The 16,458-nt window shown below is 39.0% G+C and overlaps 2 protein-coding genes across 3 annotated transcripts; one reads left to right on the plus strand and one right to left on the minus strand.

Moving 5' to 3' along the window:
- Positions 1 to 2,249: 2,249 nt before the first annotated feature.
- Positions 2,250 to 3,250, minus strand: LOC106087228 (WASH complex subunit 3). Its single transcript, XM_013252202.2, has 4 exons — positions 3,111 to 3,250; positions 2,885 to 3,049; positions 2,566 to 2,828; positions 2,250 to 2,498 (listed from the first exon to the last, which is right to left on the minus strand). Exons 1-4 carry the CDS (start codon positions 3,153 to 3,155, stop codon positions 2,453 to 2,455), a joined length of 519 nt encoding a protein of 172 aa, XP_013107656.1. The 5' UTR covers positions 3,156 to 3,250; the 3' UTR covers positions 2,250 to 2,452.
- A 2,077-nt stretch (positions 3,251 to 5,327) lies between these two features.
- Positions 5,328 to 13,437, plus strand: LOC106087241 (sorting nexin-20). Of its 2 annotated transcripts, none has more exons than XM_013252210.2 (4): positions 5,328 to 5,458; positions 7,901 to 8,038; positions 12,185 to 12,881; positions 12,955 to 13,437. In XM_013252210.2, coding segments are annotated over exons 1-4 (972 nt in total). In that variant the 5' UTR covers positions 5,328 to 5,457; the 3' UTR covers positions 13,091 to 13,437. The 2 variants fall into 2 exon arrangements, with proteins under 2 accessions (XP_013107664.1, XP_013107665.1); XM_013252211.2 differs by lacking the exon at positions 5,328 to 5,458 and adding an exon at positions 5,562 to 5,580.
- Positions 13,438 to 16,458: the final 3,021 nt, after the last annotated feature.

Raw genomic sequence — 16,458 nt, forward strand, 5'->3', positions numbered from 1 at the left:
AAAGGTGCAACATAACGATAGTATAATAGATTCACCGAACATGAAATTATTCTAAATATCCGGCTCATATACTTATTAAGTGGGGATAGCCACTGCGGCTATGAAGCTTAAGGCGATGGGAGAATGGATAGAGACTGGTCATACTATTGCGGTACAATCGAGGTGATGGTAGGAAACCTGGAAGCAATGGAAAGTGTTTCAAATGGAATACATGAATACAGTTATCGGAAGTTCAAATAGTTGGAACTTTGAGCTCCAATCTGTGTGGTGTTCTTCGTTATCACGAAAAGCTTAGCTGAGTGTTGCCGGGCGCGTCTACAGTTTTCGGATAGTGGATGCTCCTTACGGATTAGCTTCAACTACAGTCGCAGACAATCCGCGGTATCAAGTGGATAGTCTGAGGGAGAGGTCGGGCGGCACCGGCTCTTGCATAAATACTGAGTGTCTATGATGCTCGAGTTGATGTCAATATCCATCATGTTCCCGTGACGATCGGTCGTATGGACCGGAACGAGCTTGCTTACCCATTAGAGCTTTACGAGGATCGCCTCCTCCACATGTAAATGTGGCTACAATAACAACAGAGTGGTAATGGGGTCTTAAATGAGAACACAAAGGCTGAATTCTGTTTCCAGCTGCCCGACGATAGCTCGGTTCTGCTGCCGGAAATCAGGGCGATCATGAGTTGGTATGGTTGGCATGAGTTGGTATGGTGTTAAAGCGAGGACGGAGTGTAAAAATCTTAACGGACAGTAATTAAGCCATTATTAAGTACGTAAATTTCTCTCCCGGCAAGGGATAACTATTAGCATCACACAGGCTGGAACTGTGTGGTGTTCTTCGTTATCACGCGAACCTTAGCTGGGCGGAAAGTGGAATACTTCATACGGCGTAGCTGCTACTGCAATCGCGGACAATCAGCAGTATCGAGGCGATAGTCTGAGTGAGTGGCCCGGTGGCACCGGCTCTTGCTTTAATACTGATGCTCGATACGACAATGCGAGTTATTGGCACCATTAAATAACCAATGGTCATCATATTCTCGCGGCGATTGGTCGTATAGACCGGAAAGAGCTTGCTCGCCTATAAGAGCTTAACGGGAATCGTCCCCTCCACATTAAAATGTGACTACAACAACAAATTATCAAAAACTAAATTTCTCATTATCATTCCATTACGCAACAGGGAATACTACTCGCATATCAATGAGTGCAGTTCGATTAAAGTCTAAGCTCAATGATAAGGGGTGTCCTTTTTTATTTCGGGCCTTAACGGTGTTCCGCATAGCGACACCACTTGGTAGAGAATTTTCGACTTGGCAGGATACCTCACAAATGTAGCCAGCGTTGGTAAGGGGCTGAACATTTTTCTGATGTTCACGGCGGGATTTGAACCTAGGCTTTCGCGTACATGCTAAACTCTGCGCCACGATGGCCTCCAGTAAGTAAGTTAGCCATTAGGGCTACAAATACCGGGACGGGAAAGTCACGGACGGTATAGACATGTAAGAAGGAAATTTACGCCTTCTCTTTGGCTGACACGTTCCTCATTGTTTGGGAGCTCCTTATCCGGAGCGGAGTAAAGAGGTCAGAATAGTTATAGCTAGTAACAGAGTTTTTGGGTAGCATGTGTGGAAAATGACGAGACGTTGGAACATGTCACTGCCTGGCTTTCGCTGCTTAAAGGCCTAAGTGCCGGGGCTCTGATACGATACTTGAACCAGACTAGAGGCATAGAATGGTGAATGATAAGGGATTTTGCGAGCAACGATAAATTCCATAGTTAGATTTTTTCGGGATTATTTTTCGGTATTCAGAGCGCACAACAAGCCGATTGTTGGATTAGATGTATGTCCATAGTGGCTTGGGGCAGATTGGAATCCTCACCCATATCATTAAGGAACAGGGGCAACCATACAACCAGTAAGAAGTATAACCCTTTTAGTTTGGTTGGAACGTAGGAACAACATATTAGAAAGATAATAGTTTGACGTTTAAATAACAAATTTGAATGTTCTATACAAGTTGCAAGAATCTATCACTTTAGGACGATTTGGAAGTAGACGTTGGGATGGTGTGTATTTCATGGTTATAAAAACAACGCAGACATTAATAATTATTGTTGCAATATGCTTATAATAAAAATCGATTGTTTTCGTGTTTTTCTCTAGCTTTATAAAATTAATTCCATATATTCTGTTGTTCTGCGATTTATAGTAATTTTTTTCTATTTTATATGATAAAAATAATCTTTAAAATTTTCACATTTTGTTTTTAAAAAAATAACAATACATAATGTCTTTTTGCTGAGCTTCAATCAAGAAAAACTTAAACATTACTTATACGTTTTTTGTTCATGCTGCTGAATAAACTTATGTAAAAAATTTTCAAGTTTATCACAGTATATAATTAATTAATTGATGGATAACATACGCACTTCTCCAAAAAAGACATCAACTATCGTTTGTATGTTCTACAGGTATAATGGCTTGAGGGTTACTGTAATTAAAGAATTATGCAACATATTAAAAGATTGAAAAGTTTAACAATTAGGCAATTTTCCTACCTTAGAATATTCGAATCCATACCCTCGGATTGCATTTTCAGTTGAACTGCTTGCAAGGGCACTCCGACTTGTAGCATTTTAAAGAATTTTTTATACAAGTCATGTTCAGCTGCTGGAATGCCCTTGACGGTTGGTGTTTCAATTTCTGCAGTTTCATTTACCGGTTTATCAGTCTTTCTGTCATCGAGTTCGCTAGGTATGGTTGACTCTACATTTACTGTTTCCTGGGATTCTTTATTTTCCACATCCGGTATGGAGGCCAGCTACAATTGACAGACATTTCTTATTAACCATAGGGGAACTTTTAAACTGAACCTACCTTGGCTTCCAATATGCATAATGCTGCTTCTACTTTTTGTAGTTTTCGTTCAATTTCAATAAATTTCGATTCACATTGCAATGAAAAATCATTAAGAAAGTTACAGGAGGTAATAAGAAAATGATTAACAAATGCCAAAATTCTTTTCTGGTGCAAAGGTGGAAGCTAAAAAACCATACCGCTGAGTAAATTTTGAAATTATAGTATACTAAAACATTTCTATTACCTGTGTTTTATCAACATCTTGTGTTAGTAGATCTGCACCCTCCATAATATTTTTTTTTTATTTTTAATAATTTGATTTTTAGAATATATAAAGCGATTAAATTTTTTATTGTTCAGCACATTGTAAACAAAACAAAATCAGCTGGTTTTTGCACCACTGGGTTAATTATTGTAGGACGCAGTGTCGTTGAGATATATCGCGTATAGCAACGTATCACTCTTTTGAATATGTTGAATCAAAGGAGAAGATTGGAGATTTTTCTCGCGAAGTGCACTATCTGTTAGAAACCATAAAACACACAAATAACGAAAAATGGCGCGAACTAGTAACATACACAACATCAGAGTTGCACTAATCACAGATTATGACAGATAATGCACTCAATATTTTGTTGTTGGGCAACTGCCACTACCTGTAAATTAATATATCTGGGCCGGTTACCCACACATTGAGATTTGTTCTGTGGCTAACCCTCCCTTCTTCTGACACTATGCATATTCCGGCGGGAACAACGCACGGTTTTTTTTCGATTTCTTAAGAATTATCATGTCATATATTCGTATTGAATAATGCTGCTATCAGAGTTTTTGAAAATTTCCGCCAAAATATTTTATGATTGGGCTCCGCTTTGTGTGTCATCATGAGAAGCGTTCTCGGGCTATGGATATTGGAATGCCTCAGCATAAAGGCTGTTAATTTGATTTCGTTGGGTTAGTGACTTCATCTTTTATAAAATTGCCTAGCAATTGACCAACCATCCGACTTCAAAACCTTTGAAATCCGGACGTATATCAACCGGAAGAAAGCCGATTGAGACGGTTCATCAATCGCTGCTTTAATGAGTTGCAAACTCCCTCAGATTAGCGCATTGCTGAGAAGAAATTCCGAGACATTAACGTAGCAGCCACCAGCTTTATACCAGCCGGTCGAATACCCCTTCCCGGCGGAGACAGTCGTACACGTAATAAAAAATAAACTTATTTTAGGGAACGAATTATGATTTTTATACGTTTAAATGATTTTTCTTATATGCTTAGTCAGGATTCACTAAGAAACGTTAAGCCAACGATCAGCCGACTACAATTTTTTTAATTTTTGACAGTACTTGGCATTTATGATGTCAACTTGTTCTCTTTTTTACATTCATTCTTTGTTTACGATTCCTCCTATTTGATGACATTTTAAATCGGCAGATTTGACATCCTTAATGATGTTCATTGGGCCTATCCACTTAATTTTTTGCAAGTGACCCAATCTTTTATTAGTGAATCCTGATGCTTAGTGTCAAAATCAGAATAAAGCATTGATTTTGAGAACGGTGCATATACTCATGCGTATGTGCATTCGTAGAAGTTTCAATATCCTGCAGGTTGTTTGGGGTAAATTCACTCTATTGACACAATTTGTAGGTCATGCATATACTCATGCGTATGTGCATTCGTTGACTTTTAATATCCTGCAGGTTGTTTGGGGTAAATTCAATTTAATTAACACAATTTGTAGGTCATGTAACCAGTTATTTTAGACGGTTGCGCGGCTGCTTTGGCGTATTTTTCTTTACACAGAATAAACTGGTAAAAACACTGGTTCGAAGGTCTCTATGTTGGGGACAGTTTATTTTATTTCTTCTTGTTGTACACACGTCGTATTACAAAAAAAAGAACAACAACAACCACGTTGCTTTAGATGATCTTCTTTCTGCTTCGAACATACCAAAAAAAAAACAACAACATAAACCGTTACTTGTGCGCATAAAAAATTAAATACATGCAGGGAGCTCCACCCAAAAAAACCCCGCATTGCAGACATGTAGGCTGATCGGGACAATACGAGACTCAACGTAAAGATTCCGGGAGAGGGGTACAAATCTGTTGTCCAATTTTGGGGACAAGAATATTGCAATGCACATGAAAGGTCTTTGGGATTAGAGTAGGAATTTAGTTTTGATATATGGTACAAAATGTCTGTGTTCCAAGAAGCATACTTCCTTCCCGTCCTTCCCGTCCTACCCTAAAAATCTTGATCAACAACTCCACATTTTCAAGGAAAAATATATTAAAAATAGGCATTTTAGGATGTACCGAAGCAAACCGTGACAGCCAAGAATCTTTTGTTGCGAACCCCCCATTAGCTATAACAACTACGAATTCGGCCACAACCATTACAACAATATTCGGTTCTACACCATAATATTCGGTTGATACAGCTGTTCGTCAGCCGTCTAGTATAGTGCATTTATTTGTGAATTGACATCGCAATAGCAAGTAGTAATAGTAAATTAATAACTGCAACAGTATCGTTCGGTTGTCGCCTTACTTTTTATAAAGTTTAAAGTTTCAATTGTGAGAGTAAGTTACACTTTCGCACTTATGACCTAATTCGCACTTCAACATGAGAAAAGCCATAAGAAGGTTGTTGTTTTAGGATGGCTTGCTGGGAGGCGACAACATATGTTGGATATTATATTAGTGTAAATTTGTAAATTGTATTTGATGAATTGTTTTTTGTTTAGTTGCTTTCTGGGCCAATCTCGCTGTGATTAGTCACATCGATAAGTACGCCTAAGAGGGGTGTGAGTATGTCTGACATCTCTTTTGTTCATTGGAATCTTTGCTTTTGTTCATGCCAACTTTATTGAAGAAATGAATGTAGATGTGTATTTATTTACAATGTACTCGTACATGTTCATAAAAAAAACTATAGAGTTTTCTAAAACGGAAGTGACGTTGTGCTTGAAGTATTGTTTAATTTATGCGGGATATCGTATTAAATTTCAGAAATTTAAGGTATAAGTGATCGATCAGCAAATATATGATGTATGCATATATGTATGTCTGTGCAAGTAAATCTATAGCATTTAGCATAAACGACTTATATATGTATATCTGGTTTGTTTTGTGTAATTGTTTATTACCTAGATTTTGTTTACAAGCCCATTGGCGTAGAAATAAGCGGGAGATGGCTGTTCAGATTTAACTGCATGTATAAAGACGCAACTAAAATGAAAAGATTGTTCTAACTAAAAAAAACTGCTGCATATGTTAAGAGAAAACTCGTTAGGTGACTTTTTAGTACTAATAATTAAGGTCCATGGACTTGTGTTATAATGTTTTTAAACTAAGTAATATTTCCACTTTGACTTTCACTTCAAATAAACTTAAAATTTTGGAACATTTGGCGTATTAAATAAGCTTTGATTCCAAATCAAGTGAATTTCTACCGTTTTGTTAGTTCAATTTTATTTTCGTCGGATGAAATACCCTCTCGGAAACCAATTTTATATCCTTCGACTTAGAATGAAGGTTATACTAGATTTGTCATCTGCTTGTAACACCTGGAAATATATGATATAGCTAAAAAGTTGGTCCCATGTGATTCATAATCAAGTTTTGATATGTATAGCACTCGTTGAAATGGGAAATAGAGGTCTACCGTTGCCCTCCGTCCTAAGAATGCTATGAATGAATCTTATAAATTTTCTTCTTGAGCACATAGATGGCGCCATTCTTATCCAATTTGTCAGAAATGGCATGCTGCGTCCCTAGATCACTTCCAACAACCATGTCATATACAGTGACACAGAAAAGTCTACGTACACCACTGAAAAAACATGTTTTAGAAAAAAAATTTGAATGAAAAAGTTTTTCTGCCAAATATTTTTAGTTGCTAAAATTGTTTACCAAGTTCCTCAGTATTATAATTGGTTAACATTTTAGGGTAAAATCTTTTCTTTACTACGTTACTGTCAGTTTACGTACTTGGTATTAATGAAGAGGTATGTAAATATATCTGTTGTTGTTGTAGCAGTGTTGTACACTGAGGCGGCAGCCCTTGCCGATGAAGGAATCCATCGGGTCAATCCGGTACGAACAAACGGCTGCCATGGGATTGAAACATATCTGTGCTAGAGGTGTGCGCGTGATTAGTGAGTGAGATTAAAATCCAATCACGTTAACGCAAGATCACGAGTGAGATGCTTCGTGCGAGTGAGTGAGTGAAATCATGCTCAAGACACTAATCACGACTCAAGAGAAAACCGCGACTCACGAGAAATTCACGACTCACGAGACACCCACGACTGAATCGACACTTACGACTCGCGATAAAATCACAACTAAAATTTAAAAAACCAAAATTTTTGAGTGCTCTCAACTCATACGGCATTTTAACGTACAAATCTGTCTACAGATGCATAAAAATGAAAAGTTCAAATAACTGGTTAAGCGGCTGATACATTTTATACATTAATTTTCGTACGTTCAAATGCTGTATGATTTGAGACGCATGAAGAACAAAATTATTATTCACTTTATGGAAAAATATTTAATTGTGACTCGTGAATTTTTCGTGAGTCATTAATTTCTCGTGAGTTGTGAATGTTTCGTGAGTGTCTCTTGAGTTTTCGTCTCGTGAGCATGCGTGAACGTGAGTCGACATAAAAATGCCTTTTGCGAGCGTGCGTGAATAAAATTTTTTTTCTCGTGAGCGTTCGTGGAAATTCACTCACGCGCATATCTCTAATCTATGCCACTGTATATATTTTATAAATCGGCATTCAATCTAGTATGGCTTACATGTAAGCAGATCTTCCAACTTGATTTCTTAAGTGACACGCGAAAATGAGAAAATTTGGCATGTGGACTTTGTTCACATTTTATAATGTCCTTTTAGTTCACCCTACAGGAAGGAAAAGCCCAATGAACTTAACAAGATTCGCCTCAGGCCAAATCTTTTTTAATAAAAGCATTAGTACCATTTCTAACTATAAAAATATTTTTATTTACTTACAGTGCGGGCTGCAATGGCTAGAAGAACACATGTGTCATCGATAGATGTACCTGATAATCCGGAAGATTTAGATAGCCCAGATAGTATAGAGGTGGGAACACTTACAATACAAGATGCTGAGACTAAGTCCAATCAAAAAGGTAAATAAATAAAAAATACAGTATATAACCGCTACAAGCACATCGTGTATAAGAAAAAAAAAACGATTTTAAGAAATTTTTTCAAAACACCATGTCTTTTCTTTGATCCTTCATTGCAAAATGATTTGATATAAGAAACAACTCTTAAAGGAAACAAACGTATACACGAAAAATTTCTATAAAAATATTTAACTTATGAAAAATCGGTGTGAATACGTCTGGACATTTGGTTTGGCAATAATTCCATAGAAAAAAAAAAACAAACCATGCAGACAAAAAGTGAATTCCCAGCAGTCCAAATGTCTACCATGACATTGTCTTCGAAAACTTCCTTAGGACGATTTGAATTTGTCACCGATACGGCTTATCTGTTGACGTCTTAGAGATAGTCTTTTATAAAATTTGATTATCGACGATTCACTAACCGTTCCAAGAACAAGTCCGCAGATTTTTTATTTATTTTCTTCTTCGAAAAAACGGACGCTCTCTAAAGGACATCGTAACAGATTTGTCAATTCAATTGTGATGAGACATGATGACATGTTCGCTTACAATGTCATGCACGACTTTCGCGACAACTATATGAAAATGTCATAGACGATTTGTAAGGGCTGTCGGCTATATGTCTTCAACAATTAACATGGTCAGGCAACCTTCTTTTAACACGCCTTGACGACGCGAACTGTTGAGTTGTCATTTGGGTTTGAGTCCAAACGTCTATCATGACATTGTCTTCAAAGACTTTTTAGACAATTTGAATTTTGTCACTGATATGGCATATCTGCTGACGTGACATACAGATTGTCTGTCATAAAATTTGATTATCGACGAATTCACTAACCGTGTCCAAGAACAGGTCAGCATAATTATTTTTTATTGAAAAATTTTAAATTTTATTTATTTTTTCTTTGAAAAACGGACGCTCCCTAAAGGCCTTCGTAAGAGATTTATCAATTGAATTGTCATGAGACATGATAACATGTTCGTTTACAATGTCACTTAAAATGTCATGCATGACTTTCGCAACAACTATATGAAAATGTCATCAACGATTTGTATGGGCTGTCGGCTTTATGTCTTCAACAATTAACATGGTCAGGACACCTCCTTCTAAAGTCTTGACGACGCGGCCTGCTGAATTGTCATGTGGATCCTAGCAGTACAAACGTCTATCGTGACATTGTTTTCAAAGACTTTTTAGACAATTTGAATTTTGTCACTGATATGGCATATCTGCTGAAGTGTCTTACAGATTGTTATAAAATTTGATCCTCGACGAATTCACTAAACGTGTCCACAAAAAAGTCAGCACAATTATTCTTCGAAAAACGGACGCTTCCTAAGGACATCGTAACAGATTTGTCACTTGAATGGTCATCAGACATGATGACATGTTCGTTCACAATGTCACTTAAAATGTCATGCATGATTTTCGCGACAACTATATGAAAATTTCATAAACGATTTGTATGGGCTGTCGGCTATATGTCTTCAACGATTTAACATGGTCAGGCACCCTTCTTTAAGACGTCTTGGACCGCACTGTTGGAACTTTCACACATTTGCACATTACTTCGAAACCTTCGAAACGAAAAGGACTGGAGTTTGGGGGAGTCGTACAGACCGATCTCCCTTCTCTCACCAGTAGCAAAGACGCTTGAGGCATTACTCCTCCCGAGCTTCGTAGGAGAATTTCCATTCGCCGGGCATCAACATGGATTTCGAAGACTGCATAGCACAACAACTGCTTTGCCTGCCATCAATCAGCCCAGGCCATGTTATAGGACGGTCGTCGTGGCACTGTACCTATAGAAGGGGTTCGACACGGTCACCAATGCCAAACTATTGAGGACATCGCCAACACGTCACTCCAGACGGGCTTGAAACGCTGGGTCGCGAATTATCAGTGTGGTCGCCAGTCATTTGTGGAATTTAGGGATAAGAAGTCGAAGCACCGTAGAGTGAAACAGGGAGTTCCCCAAGGTGGGGTAATATCTTTGGCGCTGTTTAACTTCTACCTATCCTCCATTCCACCCTCACCAGACGGCATAGAGATGGTATCATATGCGGACGGTTGTACGATCATAGCATTAGGCCCCCACCCATTGTTGACATCTGCGATAGGTTGAACGTCTACCTCAACAAACTTGCCTCATATTTCGCTGCAAGAAATCTGAAAATATCTGCCACCAAATCTTCAGCCACATTGTTCACTACAAATACGCGTGAGGTGAATACTAGAAAGCTTTTACACATTCTCCCCTCATGCCATAGCAATTTGCAATAAAGTCAAAAGTAAAAAAAGGTCCTCAAGTCACTTGCTGGCAGCACTTGGGTTGCAGACAAAGAAACCTTGTTGACCACGCCAGTGTGGTCTCGTCAGCTTTGCCGCCCTTCGAACTGCGACGGGCTGTCTCCTCAGTTCTCATGTGGGCCACCTCCATGCGAAGACTTAACTAGATGCTGTCTAAGCAATAAATTTTGGGCTGTTATTTCAGAGACCATCCAAATTAACATCTTGTGGATAGATATCCACCGCCCAGAAGCCTTAAGGTAAATCTACATAATCTTGAGCGTGAGGTTCAGCGCTACCTCTAGATCAAGCGGCATATCAAGCAGGTCTAGACAACATTCATGCAGACACTGTTGCAGATGCGGTAAATGGCTACCGGGTGAATGTAGTCCATAGAGAACAACCGCCTCCCATTGCACCTGAAGAAGTTGACCTCCCCCGGAAAACCAGAGTAGTTCTATTCAGATTTTCGGGATCCAATTCGATTTTATTAAATTTTACCTTAAGCTCTTTAGACCTAAGTTCCGTAAATAAAAACTCCGTTTTATTTCATTTGTCCCAACGTTTTGTCAATTTTTGTTGACATTTGTTGGCTCAATTACGGTCCGGCAGATGAAGCCGCCTCAACACCTACAGAGCGAGGATTGATGCCAACGTGCAAGATTTATGTCCCGATTGTAACCAGGGATCGCACGATTCACGTCACGTGTTTAACTGCTCAGCCAGACCCACTCGACTCGGACCCAGAACCCTGTGGACGTACCCCATCTTAGTCGCAGAGTTCCTGGGTCTTGACACTCAACAGAATCAAGCAGACGAAGGATAGAACACAACAAACAGCTACAACAAAATAACAACTTCGGAACCTGAGGGTATATCCCAGTGGGAAATTTGTCCATCAAGATTTTTTTCGTCAAAGATTTTTTTAAAGAAAATTTTGCAAATAATTTGCTTCCTATGGACAACTTCATTAACACGGTCTTGAATGTTTTCTACAAAACATTTGTTTGTCGACAATATGATCGATGTACTGTGCAAATGCGTAGTGGCGTGGACAAAAATTTTTTCCTCTTTTGTGTATAAGGATTTCAAAATTAGCTGAATTTTAGAAAAAATAAACATTTGTTGGTCGACTAGATAATCGGTGTACTGCGCAAATGTTATCATGACATGTTCACTGCCACTTCAAGTGATATTGTCAAACACCACTATGATGTTGTGTACTTAGAAATATGCACACTACTCGTATAAGAAAAAAAACTCTTATATCTATTGGGTTGCCCAAAAAGTAATTGCGGATTTTTCATATAGTCGGCGTTGACAAATTTTTTCACAGCTTGTGACTCTGTAATTGCATTCTTTCTTCTGTCAGTTATCAGCTGTGACTTTTAGCTTGCTTTAGAAGAAAAGTGTGAAAAAGTGTATTTGATTAAAGTTCATTCTAAGTTTTATTAAAAATGCATTTACTTTCTTTTAAAAAATCCGCAATTACTTTTTGGGCAACCCAATATATGCATCCGTATAAGAAACTAGCGTATATATGAAAAAAGTTGAAGGTTTTTGGACTTTCTTATATCCATTATCTACAGTGTTATCTCAATCGCACTAAGCTTTTACTTAGTTCCCTATGAATCCCCTTGCCCGTAACTTTTGTAAGTACATAAAACTTTTTTAACATAAGGTATTCGCATTTACGTGCATTTAGTCTCAAAATTAAATCAGGATAGAAATTTTGGTCTTTCCCCTTTCTTTCACAGGATGTTCGTGACATATTATTGTCTATAGCACACTAAGGCATTTATATATGTATAAGGAGTACATAATGCATTAATTCTTTGTATTTCCTTTTTTAGAAATCTGGGAACGTCCTCCACGCTACAATCCTGAAAAACTACCCGAGGACAATAGCCCAGCTCTGCTTTTTGAAATTCTGTCTGCGCGCATAATGCCTCCCGATGGTGAAGATTTAAAAGTGAAACGTTATGTAGTCTACAATGTCACAGTGCGCCAGGACACACGCAATTCTATGGACCAACAGCCAGCAACTATAGAAAGGCGTTACACTGATTTTCGTGATATGTTTCAAAGTCTAAAACGTGACCATCCCCAGGAAATGGCCAATATAGATTTTCCCAATAAGGTTTTAATGGGGAATTTTTCCGCATCTCTTATTGCCGATAGGGGTTTAGCCTTTGAAGAACTTTTAACTCATATAGTACGTAATTCGGTGCTGAGAAACAGTACAATATTTTTGGATTTTTTGCAAGACAACGAGTTGTCAAAGGCATGTCAATTACTCGATGAGCGAAATGATGCCTGTATTTCGTTATTGGAAAATACGTTCATGCTATTGAATAAAATTTTTATGGATCGTTCCAAGCCAGTGTTATTGATATTATGCCGTTTGGTATGTGCCTGCACTAATTCACCCGTTCCACATCCATCAGCCGAAAAGTGGGCAGCCTTGGCATTGAATCGTTATGAGACATTGTGTGATATTGATCTCTTGCCCTTATACATACCACTTTTGCATACGTGTGCGCATTTATGGTAAGCTTCTGGAAATATCACGGGCCCTCTTGCAATCTTTTTATGCTAACTCGTAATACTTTCCTCTCTCCAGGTGGCAGAAAGGCCGTGATCAGAAACCTATAACCGAACGTCTTAATGATATGTCAAAAAAAGGTATTAGCATTAACAATAATCCGACTTTAATGCAAGCTATTCACAAGTTAGATCCTCGTTCCGAAACTATTTAATAATAAATTATTAGTTAACCTAAGATATTTATTCCACACACTCTTCGTAGTCCGTAAGTTAAAAATGTAGTGAGGTAAAGAAGTGCAATTTTGCAATTTCAAGCGAATATATGTAGTTTTGGAATACTTATACACATACATACATACTATACGTATATATATTTATTAAGTATTATATATATATATACAGTATATAATTAATATATTTATCACAACTTTAGCTGCTGTTCTTTGTAACACCCATGGCATAGGTAACTAACAAACTAATTTTATACATTACTTTTTTTGGTATTATATTTTTGTTTTTGTAAAAATATATGTACATTTTATGTACATGTGTGCTTATATGTATGAAAACCTTGTTATTTTATTTCTTTATAACGGATGTAGTAGTAATTTGGCTTTTCTTCAAATGTATGTGTGCCTAGATTAGCATGCCCTTCTCGTTTTAAACTCCGGAGATCAAGAAAAATTCTTCAAAAGTTGTTTTTTTTTTTTCAAAATGTATTGCGTTTTCATCCTAAAATTGTTTGTTAAGTTCTTTTAAATATCCAGATTTAGGAACTCTGCTGCTAGGATGGGAGGCGAGGGGGTTTGTATGCAGGATTAAATCTGGGAGGATTTAACCGAGCAAGAACATCAGCAAAATATCCGCGATGGTTATTCCCTTCTAATGCTGTCGAGATATGTGAGGTACTATGCCGTGCACAGAAACTTTGTTAAAACTTTTCCTTAAAGCGGTTTTGCTCTGCGGCTGGCCGTTCGGACTCGGCTATAAAAAGGAAGTCTCTTATCTTTGATTTTAAACTTGAGTTGGACAGCACTCATTGATATGTGAGACGTTTACCCCAGTTACTTAATGAAATGTCCATGGGCAAATTTTACATTTGCATTGCAGAGTTCAGTTCGAAGTCGACTTCGATAAACGGGGTCAAACACCGCAAGCCTGACGCAGAAAAAACTTCCGTAAAATTGAGTAGGATTTGCTGACCTATGATCCCTGTTTTGGGTCCTTGTTTACAGCGGAATACACTTCTTCCACTATGGCATAAATATTAGCAATTCCATGGCAGCCGGTAGATGTGGTTGGTGTTGTAGCAGTGTGTTGTTGTTGTTTTAGCCACATTTTCATCGATCCTCGTCAAGCTCCTGTAGATAAGCAAGCTCGTTCAGGCCCAAAGGACCGATCGCCGCGGGAACAGGATGGCCAATGGTTATTTAAAAGCGCCAATAACTCGCCTTGTCATTTGGAGCATCATTGGCACTCAGTATTTGTGCAAGAGCCGGTGTCGCCCGGCCTCTCACTGAGACTCTCCCCTCGATAACGCTGATTGTCCGCGACAGCCGTTGTAGTAGTAGCTGCAACGTATGAAGCACTCCACTATCCGCAACCTGTGGACGCGTCCGGTAGCTCGCAGCTAAGCTTCGTGACAGCAATGAACACCACATAAATTGGAGCTCAATGTTCCAGCCTGTGTGGTGCTCATAGCTATCCCGTGCCGGGCTACCGACTCGATGTATAACACACTACTACAACAACAACAATAATAGACCCAATAGAAATTGAGTTGGTTGCATCTGCTAGAACGCAGTTAACTCTCTGCGAGTCGGAGTAGTTGATTGTCGAGGGAGGCCAATATAATCAAGTGTTTTGGACAACTCATGACCTGTTTACCGCTTGTCATACCGTACCCTCGTGAATGCTATTGAGATCCTAAACCTCTCAATTTAAATCATGAAAACATCTTGGTGTCTCTTGGTGTCTCTTGGCAGTGGTTTCCTACTCTCAAGTTGGTGATTTGAATTCTATCGCCGGATTACAGTGGATACTGCTTAGGTAACATATCCTAATGTCAAGACATGTCATAACAACATGTCTTCGCACAGAAAGGATTTCTGTCTCCTGATGTAGGTGGTCTGCATGGGAACTGAGGAGATAGCCCTAAGCTAATAGTAAAGCAGCTTCTGGCCGTGCAAAGTTTACCAATGGCCGGAATTCTGACAGATCTGAATATTATTCCACTGCGTGTTAAATAGCTGACGAGACAAAACTTGTGCTGCGTAACTTATCACTGCTTGGCCAATTGCTTTGCACGTGGTCAACAAGGTTTCTTTGTCAGCAACCCAAGTGTGGGCGGCCTTGTGAGGATAAGGTAAGTTCACGAACAGTCTTGGAGTGTAAGAAAGAGATTAACGCATTCCCTGAGGATGGCACCATCCGCATGGTTTGGGTGCCGGACCATGACGACGTAAGAGGGAATGAAAGAGCAGACGATTTGGTAGTAAAGGCCAGAGGACTGCCGTCAATAAACTTGGTTAACTCTAAGCCTTTTTGGGCGACGCAGTCTGAGTTAAGTGCGCGGGCGACGAACGCTCATGTAACACTGTGGAAAGGCGGAATGGTCGATAGGACGAAAATCCTATGGGGAGATCCGGATCGTGAAAAGTCGAAGAAGAAGTAAGAAAGGGGTCAGTATAGCCTTCGGTATCATAACGGGACACATAGGACAACGAGCTCACTTATACAAAATCGGTGCGGCTAGTGATTGCATCTGAAGAGCAAGCTGTAAAGATGATGAAACGGTGGATGATTTCCTATATCATTGGCCGGCTTTCGCGGCTAACGGGCACCTGCTCTAGGTGAGGACATAAGGGTGTGGTATGGAAAACAAGTAAGTAGCACGGTGTTCCAGACTTAGATTTCTTTTTCGACTTTTTAGTATTTAGCGCGCACAAGTCGATTACTGGCTTAAGTGTATGCCCATAGCGGCACGGGGCGTATTAATATTCGCGCCCTCTTTTCAATCTCACCTTGTCGTATCGAGCGTCATTGACACTCAATATATGCGAGGGAAGTTTCAGCTACTCCGTATGGAGCATTCCATTGTCTGTAACCTGTGGCCGCCCCCGGTAGCTTGCAGCTAAACTTCTCGTGCAACGATGAACACCTCAAAGATCGGAGCTCAAAGTTTCTGCCTGTTTGGTGCATTGTTATGCCGTACCGGGAGCACCACAGTGCTGCTGGTAAGTGACGTGAGGACCTTGTTGCAACTTTATTTATTTATTTGTTTATTATGCAATTATAAGCCACAAGTGGCCGATTAACAGTCACAATATTCAACATATATAACAACAACTACTTATGACTTTGTCACAAATTTCAATTCAAACTTGTTAAGGCAGTCAAATGTGACAAAGCATTTTGGGATAGTTGTGCGTTCGGATTGTTTTGCCAATGGTTTTACAATTCAGCTCACGACGTTCGTCGTTCGTGTAGTTAACAATTTAATTAAAGATTTGGTGGCGAATGTCATTAATTTTTTTGCAGAGTAATATACGCCAAGATTGGTGAAGTAGACGAAGTCATA

The sequence above is a fragment of the Stomoxys calcitrans genome, chromosome 3 (assembly GCF_963082655.1).
Source record: "Stomoxys calcitrans chromosome 3, idStoCalc2.1, whole genome shotgun sequence".
Lineage (NCBI taxonomy): Eukaryota > Metazoa > Arthropoda > Insecta > Diptera > Muscidae > Stomoxys > Stomoxys calcitrans.